Source organism: Crocodylus porosus, unplaced genomic scaffold (genome assembly GCF_001723895.1).
Source record: "Crocodylus porosus isolate Cpor-Errol unplaced genomic scaffold, CroPor_comp1, whole genome shotgun sequence".
NCBI classification, from domain to species: Eukaryota; Metazoa; Chordata; order Crocodylia; family Crocodylidae; genus Crocodylus; species Crocodylus porosus.
Window position 1 is genome coordinate 14561142 of NW_017728928.1, and position 8176 is coordinate 14569317.

General features: G+C 41.9%; 1 protein-coding gene across 8 annotated transcripts in view; it reads right to left on the reverse strand.

Moving 5' to 3' along the window:
- Positions 1-8176, reverse strand: part of TNRC6C (trinucleotide repeat containing 6C) — a 172827-nt gene that overhangs the window by 64384 nt on the left and 100267 nt on the right. Inside the window, exon 1 of one of the 8 annotated variants that reach the window (XM_019542690.1) lies at positions 5683-5829. The exons of the other annotated variants lie outside the window; for them this stretch is intronic. Coding sequence (XP_019398235.1) covers positions 5683-5707 — 25 coding nt within the window. The 5' untranslated portion in view covers positions 5708-5829. Of the gene's footprint in view, positions 1-5682; positions 5830-8176 lie in introns of those variants that run through there. 8 annotated transcript variants of the gene reach the window in all.

Consider the following 8176-nt stretch of genomic DNA (forward strand, 5'->3'; position numbering starts at 1 on the left):
AAAGAAGAAAGGGCTGTATAAAGATATACAATTAGGAGGATTTGGATGATAGGACAGATAGGATAGGGCACATAACAGAGTGATTGTTGTTGAAAAACAAAGGCTGAAAAATTTACAAATGGCCTGAATGGCCGTTTCACTGAAAGCATCAATCAAAGCTATATCCAACGTATATGCTTAAGTAACTCGGAAACTGATGGTACTGCTAATAGTTACTGAGAAGGTATGCAGAAGGGAAAGTTTATAAGGAAAGGTCAAGAATACTTATTGGCCACATGAAGTTTAGGATGATGGGCTAGGCATTAATGGAGAATTTCAGGGACTCTCCAAAAGGGGGAGAAAGATGATCCATTTATATAATGAGGTTCTGAAAAAATGATCAGAAGTATGAGAACCATAAATGCCAAGCAAAGACTAAATTTCAAGTAAGGAGTAATTCAGCTGAAATTAGAGAATGAACTCCTGACACGTTCTTGTACCGGTTGTTTAGCTCTGTGAAGCAAACAGACATGCATGTAGCTCCAAAAATAATTTACAGCAGACTCTTACATTGAGTCAGTGCTGACCCAATATACATTTCAGAGGAATGAACTTATACTGATTGTATCTAAAGAATGACAAGTGACATCTCAAAAAGTAGCTTCCCTAGATTAGGGTTGAAACCAGTCAGACAGCATAAAACAGGTATGCATGGTGTTCTACCTGTACCATATATATGCAATTTTAGGTGCCACCAGTTTTGGCCTGGTAACCTTCACCTGCAATACACTGAAATTTCTGAAAACCAAAATTGGCCAATTCAAACAGGACATTTAAGTCCAACTCCACTTAGCAAGGCATTTATAGCACAGCAGGTATACTGCATTTGTTTTTTAAAAGTGAAATACGATTCTGAAATATGAAGCAAAAAATACAAACAACTTAGCTAAGTACTCACCAAGCTAGTCCTGTGGAGGTTTAAATTATGAAAACTAGTCCAGCCCACTTGCTGTACTTGGGGAGCATTAATGGTTCTTAAAACTACTTTCAAATGTAACTCGGTGGTTTTGCGGTGATACAGACAGCCAAAAGTGCAGACTTAGATTGCTATCAAAAGCTTTCTTTTGACAACAATCTTTTAAGTCAAAGAAAAGAAGGGTATGGGTGGTTTGGGAGCCTTGGGGGGGGGAGCAGAAGGGGGTGCAACTGTCCTCATCCTTAATGGGCTACTACCACAAAACTAATAAAGAATACAAGAGAAGAACGTACATAAAAATAAAACAAGTGAGTTCTCAGGTGAAAGAGACAAACTACATCTGTCACTTTGCTACCAGGTACAGGAAAACACGGAGTCTGGTTCTGGGGAGAGTCAAGAGCTGTTTTAGCCTCCAGAGGCGAGTCAGCAAAGTTTCACAGCAATTCTGTCTGGACTGCCAGGGAGCCACTCCACAAAGCTGAGTAAAGTAAGGAGCACCAAGGAATCCTACTCCATCTACCAGGACTCCAATTTTCAAATATAGGAAGAATAACGGGAGGGAGACAGTTCAAGCAGAGGGCAATGAAAATGGTGAGAGACTGGGGCACATGACTTAGGAGGAGAGGCTGAGGGAACCAGGCTTATTTAGTCTGAAGAAGAGAAGATTGAGGGAGATTTAACAGCAGCCTTCAACTACCTGCAGGAGGGTTGCAAAGAGGATGGAGCTGGACTGTTCTCAGTGGTGGCAGATAACAGAACAAGGAGCAATGGTCTCAAGTTGCAGCCAGGGAAGTTTATGTTAGATATTGGGAAGAATTGATAGATACTTCTCACTAGGAAGGTAGTAAAGCACTGGAACAGGCTACACAGAGAGACTACAGAACGGAGGTGGGCAATTATTTTGAGTGGAGGGCCACTTACTCAGTTTTGGCAGCCTGTCAAGGGCTGCATGGGTAGTCCTGCACCTTGACAGGTGCCCCATCCCTCAACTGGTGTCCCAATGTCTCGGGATCAATGTTCCAGGGCCAGCACCACTGGGGCCCAAAGCGAGGCACAGGCTGGCAGGGATCTGTGGAGCTGGGCTGGGCTGCACCCGCAGGGAGCGGGGAGGTGGCTTGGCTCCACAGAGCCCCTGTCAGCTGGGACCCCACGCTCCTGCCACCCTGTTCTGGGCCCCACCGGCACTGGCCCCGGGACACCAGTGTGGGCCCTGTGCTCCCACTTGCTCCCTGCCTGCTCAATCTCAGTGCCCCCTCCCTCTGCAGTACAGGTGGGGGGCAGTGCACAGCCCCGATCCCCTGCTCACCAGCAGGGAAGAGGCTGGTGCTAAGCATGGGGAAAAGTGGCTCCTCACCTGCCCCATGTGCGGTGCCCTGCGCTGCAGGCGCTCACAACCCATGCGGGGCTGTCTGGAGCAGGCACAGGCAGCCCCACCTGGGCTGCAAGCAGCTGCAGCACAGGGCACCAGGCATGGGTGGGAAGGGGCCACTCCCGCCCTCCGCGTTCCTTCTTTGCCCAGGGTCCCCCCACCACTTACCAGAGCTTCCCACACCAGGGCAGCCACGTGCTCCCAGCCCAGAAACCCTGGAAGGGGCTTCCAGCTGGGGGGGCAGGCCCCGCTGTTGTTGGAGCTTGCTGGGCGTCCCTGGGTCCTACTGCCCTTGGTTCCTGTCATTTTTGACAGGAACCAAGGGCAGAGAAATATTAATTTTCCAAATTTTTTTAGGGGTCCTGCGGGCCAGATAGAACAGCTCTCTCTGCAGGCTGCATCCGGCCCGCGGACCATATTTTGCCCATCCCTGCTGTAGAATCTCCATCCTTGGACTTTTTAAAGACCCAGTTAGACAAAGCCTTGACTGGGATGATCTAGCTGGGGATGGTCCTGCATTGAGCAGGGGGTTGAACTAGATGACCTCTCCAGGTCCCTTCCTACCATAATTTTCTATGATCCTTCACGTATCTTTCCATATTTTTGAAACAACAAAAGACTTATTTTTAAAATTAAGCTTGCTTCCTCCCCCTCTTCTGCAAAACAGTTAATAAGCACTGCCAAACATTTATTAAAAAACTCCAATTCAAAGGATTATTTAAAAAAATTACTCTTTCATTTACCTGCAAAAAAAGGATTTCAGGATTTTGTTTTTCTTGCAAACTAATATCATTTTAAATACAACAAGAGAAGCAGGAAATGATTTGCTCTAGTTATCTGACATCCAAGAGTCTTATTAGTAAGAGATCATTGAAGGGGTGATTGATTTTCAAATAATACTTTATATTCATGATTTCAAGCTATGCATCTTCTTCATAATAGTTTGCTTGAAAAATAAGATCTGTTAAATCATACCAATCTTGATAGAAAAATGTTATGCTAGCACCAAGACAGGTAAGTGCAAATACTTTCTGGGTTTAAAATTAAAACCTCACAACTACCCTGTTAGTATACATAGATTAATATGCCAAATGCATGCACAGCAAGTTAGAAACCAAGCTTGGGCTAGATTTTTAGAAATGACTCCCACTCTCTAAAAGAGTAACGGAGAAAATCTTGACTAGGCAATTAAATAATTTTAAATTTCAGCAGCTACTGCATTAAACGCTAAATTTACTATGAATATTTCACCTTTGAAAACAACTGAAACAAAATGAGTGTGATTTCTCGTTGGCCGTTTCTACACCCAAAGGCAGTGTCTGCCCAAAAACAGCCGGTGTTTGGCAGTTCAAGATTAGCAGTTCATCAAAAAAGCACTGTGGAGGGAGTTTGCAGAGGCTACCTGGAAAGGGCACAGGTTCGGTCAGTGTTACCTGTAAGTACTAATAATTCAATCATAACCTAAACAAAGAAAAAAAAAAAATAGATAATATTTTTATTATTACAAACTGTGACCAAATATAGTTTGCAACTCTAATTTAGCACGCATCCAAAACAGAAGCCAACACTTTTTGGCTCCAACATCCCAAAATTAGCATGAACAATTAGAAAATTAGTTTAGAGCTTGGCAGCATCATGAAAAGCAAATAAATTGCAAATATAAACTCTGAGAAGAGCAAGCAAGGTTTTTATGCACACGTTCATTTTTACAAGCAAAATATTTGTAACCTAGTCAGGCACCCTAGTCAGAAGTTAGACTCTCCCTCCCACATCCTTACATCATGGTGGTTTTCAAAAGCGGTTTCTTCTAATTCAATTCTACTAAAAATAACAGTCTCTGGTATCTGAATCTTAAAAACGTCCATTTGTTCATCCTACACAATTCAAGTGAATTACAATTATGAAACCTCATGGAATACTATAACAGAAAGGTTAGCCAATTTACAGAAATACAGCAGGGGGTCATTGTGAGTGTTGGACTGGCCCATACTCAATTAGATTAGGTGCCACATTAAAAGGTTTTAATTTTATTTTATTTTTTAATTAAAAAAAAAAAAAGTGTAGCAGATCATTATGGCCTTAGTCTAAAGACTTCTTCAAAAAGGGGGCAAGGAGGAAGGGGTGGGGGCTGGGGTAAGAGAACCTGTATTAACATTATGACATGCTTTCTATTTACAAAGGGGGAGGAGGACACACCTGCTGCCTGGTTTTATTCTTTATTTCCCCTTCTCCATCAGCAGAATGACAACTCTGTTCACTGGCTTGTTTTGCATTTTACACCCAAACAATGCCTCTTAGATCTTTCTGCTCCTTGACATGCTACACAGAAAAATCCTAAAAGGCCAGTGACATCAATTCTGTGGCGGATTTTAATTCACAGTATAAACATAATAAAGTTTATAACTCTTAATCGGGGGGAAAAGAATAAATTGGGTCTCTCACAAAATACGAAACAGCTCAATCAAGTGATTTGCCTCCATATCTAAAAATTATTTATCTTCATCAATTAAAATAGGACTTGTCAAACATTTCAAAGATTAGCTCAAATGTACTCTCATTTTTATGCGATAAAAAGTGAATGGGAATAGTAATTTTAAAGAATGAGATGCAGCATGAAGTATTAACATTTGAATTCTTGTGCTACTAGTTAAAATTATTAGATACATAAATAAATGATTCTATCGGAACTTGTCTGCGGTCAGAGCAAATTTCAACATTTGAGGGAAGTCAAGAAGCTGGCTTAAAACTCTCTCATATTTAAAGTCCCAAGCTGAAATCTTTCGAGTATTCTGTGGCCAAAATTTCCACCAAAGAACACTTACAGCATAAACATTTGAGCTGCCAAATCCTGCTAGAAAGGCATATGCAGTGAACAAGATAGAAAAGAGCTGGGAGCATTGAATAGAACAGGTTTATTTAAAAAAAAACAACCCCAAAATAAAGTACCCACGAGGAAAAGCCTATTATCCTATTATAATTTTCTGCACTACGACATTTAAAGCACAGCTTGTTTTCTCCGATGCAAAAGCCTTTTAAATGCATTAACAAAAGAAGCAGAAGAAACATTTCTCACTAATAGTGGGGATTCCACTAAATGCTAACTCTCCAAAACAAAACCAGCAGTAGAAAGTGACAAATAATTTCATTTTTTCTGCTCAGTGCAGCATATCTTTAGCAAGCAGCTCTTTCTGCGAAGACGCCATTTTATCAACCTGAAATGCAGCCAAAAGCTTAGGACGCTGTGCTGCTGCTCTGTTTCTGAAATGTTATGTAATAAATTGATTTAACAGAAGCAGATGCTATTTGTTCAGGGTTGGGTCTTCTTGGCTCTAAAAAGGGCTGATGGGTAATGAAATACCTGAGGAAAGGTGCCGCCCAACCATCCTAGGAGACGCTACATTGTGTTCAGAGCTGTCTCTACTCCTGCATCTATGTTCTCCTGGGCTCTCAGCTTCAATATGTCGGCTGTGTACAGTGTGAGCCTCATCCTGTAGAGCTGCCAAGAAAATCTCTCAGTGCAAGCGTGCGCCCAGACAACCTGCAAGCTCAGTCGGGCCTTAGTTGCACTGGCTTTGAAAATGCCCTCTCCACACAGGGCGCCCTCCCCCCACCTCCTTCCCCCACCCACAGCCCCCTTAACTCTAGGTTAAGGTATCAGCAGAGTAGGATTTTTAAGCTTTGATTATCTAATTGCAGCTGACACTAAACCGATCTTCCTTCCTCTTTAAATTCTTTCAACTGTCACAAAACATTTTCACTTCAGGACCTAGCTACAATTAGCACCGTAGCTGCTTTTCTTCTGTTTTTGAAAGTCAGCCAAAAGAACAACCGCATATTGCCGATTGGCTGCATGCAAATAAATTCCTGCCTCCTTCGTGCCTTCCTCCTCCTCTCTCTAGACAACAGTTCTAGACACTTGGCATACCAGCAGTCGCTGTAATATTCAGAACAAGTCCCATATGTAAATTGGCCAGCTGCCAAATTCTTAATTACTTCCCGGCCTCTATCTAAAAAGATCTAAGTGGCAAACATGCGAGCATATTAATCAAAGCCTCTGTTGTTTATAAACGTACAGAACAGCCGCCCAAAACAATACATCACGGCCCAAGCTGCTTTCTGCCTTCCAATGCAGGAGAGGGAAAAATCCTTTAATAACTGCAGGCTGGAGACCAGTGGTTATCTTGCAGACTTATGACTGTATACAGTGTGAACAAAAAACAGGGCAGCCTTGATATTTTCAGGAGCTAAACAACATCATGCATTAATAGACACACACAGCAACTTATATAAATGTATATATAAAAAGCAATCTACATACCACTGCAGTATTGTTGTTTAAAAAAAGCAAATCACCACCACGGCAATTTACTTTTCTGCCTTGCTTCCCTCACCGCCACCCCAAAACCCACTAAACTCCATACTAAATTCAAGTTTGTTGTTAAGATTCTTGTCAGATATTTATCTGACCTATTTTATCTGCCAAATTAGACTGCGTTTTACTGACGGGTCTAACATTCTGGCTGCATTCTTAGAACTCCTGCTCCTATTTAACACCTCTGGGTAATTATCACTGTCACATTTGTAGGCAAAGGTAGTATTTTGACCAAATAAAAATGATTAAACAGCACTCATTTTTTAAAAAACTTAAATATCTTTAATTTCCACATGTCTATAACCACATCAGAAAACTGGGTAGGCAAAACTGAAATCCAAACAGAATTAGAAGCTTGAAAATAAAATCTCCTGGCTGACCCCGTCCTTTTTCGTTTTTACAAACATGGTTTAAGGGAAGCATAATTTGTACTCATTTCTGTCAATTTAAATGCAGCTTTCGTATCAGAGGGGTTGTTTTGCACCATCACCTTCATTTGATGTCAGCTACAAGTGAAATTTTCATTTATTTAGGGCTGTGACCACATATTACATTTATAGCACTAAGAAAATGTTCCTGTTTAAAACAGGAACTTCTCTATAGCCCTATGATTTGTAGTGTCACGTGCAACATCTGTCCAGTTACATATAGCATTACAGGGGGGTTCTCAGACCCTCTGCATCCCATAGTCCTCTGCTCTTCCTCCCTCCCAGCTGTCTTTGACAGCTGCTAATGCAGGATGGGGCCCAGGACTTTGTAGTGCTACAAAGGAAAGCATGCCCATAGCGTAAGCTGTATTACAGAATAAGAAGAAAAACAAAGCGTGCTTCCCTGACAGATATGAAAGCTATTTTGATTGTAAAAACAGTAGGTTGCTAATAGGGGTTTTTCTGTTTAGAGTAATTTCTCTCTCAGATCAAGGCTGCCAAGTTCCACCACTTACTGCAAATCAGGAAGATCAAGGTAAACAGAAAAAAAATATGTGAGAGGTGCGTGCATGCATGTCTTCCTCCACACAGGAGGCAGGGAGGGGGAAGGGTCTCTAAGCTCCATGGGTAACATCCTGGTGAAAAACCAGTTTTTATTTTGACCGCTGCCAGGAAGAGTGGGTGCTGGGTTTCCTGCTAGAGCGCTGTTCCTGGATGCATGCGCGAGTTCCATCTCTATCAGCCTAAAGCAAATTGGTGTCAAATTTGAAATTTTACTTCCCTGATGCTACCTGAAGGAAGCAGATCTGTCTCTTCCTCTTGATACCTGCTGTAAGATTAGCTGGAGGCCTCCTGATCACTTCAAGGTGGCGGAGAGGAGGACAACAAATATTTCAGTTGTTCAACCCCACACTCATCTGGTTTTGGATAGACCAGTAAATAATTCCAGCATGGGGAAAACAGATTTAAACTCATTAAAAATTCAGTATATTTTTATAAACCGAATATAAAATGCCCTAATGTCTGATGTCAGGCATCATGTAAAATACAGA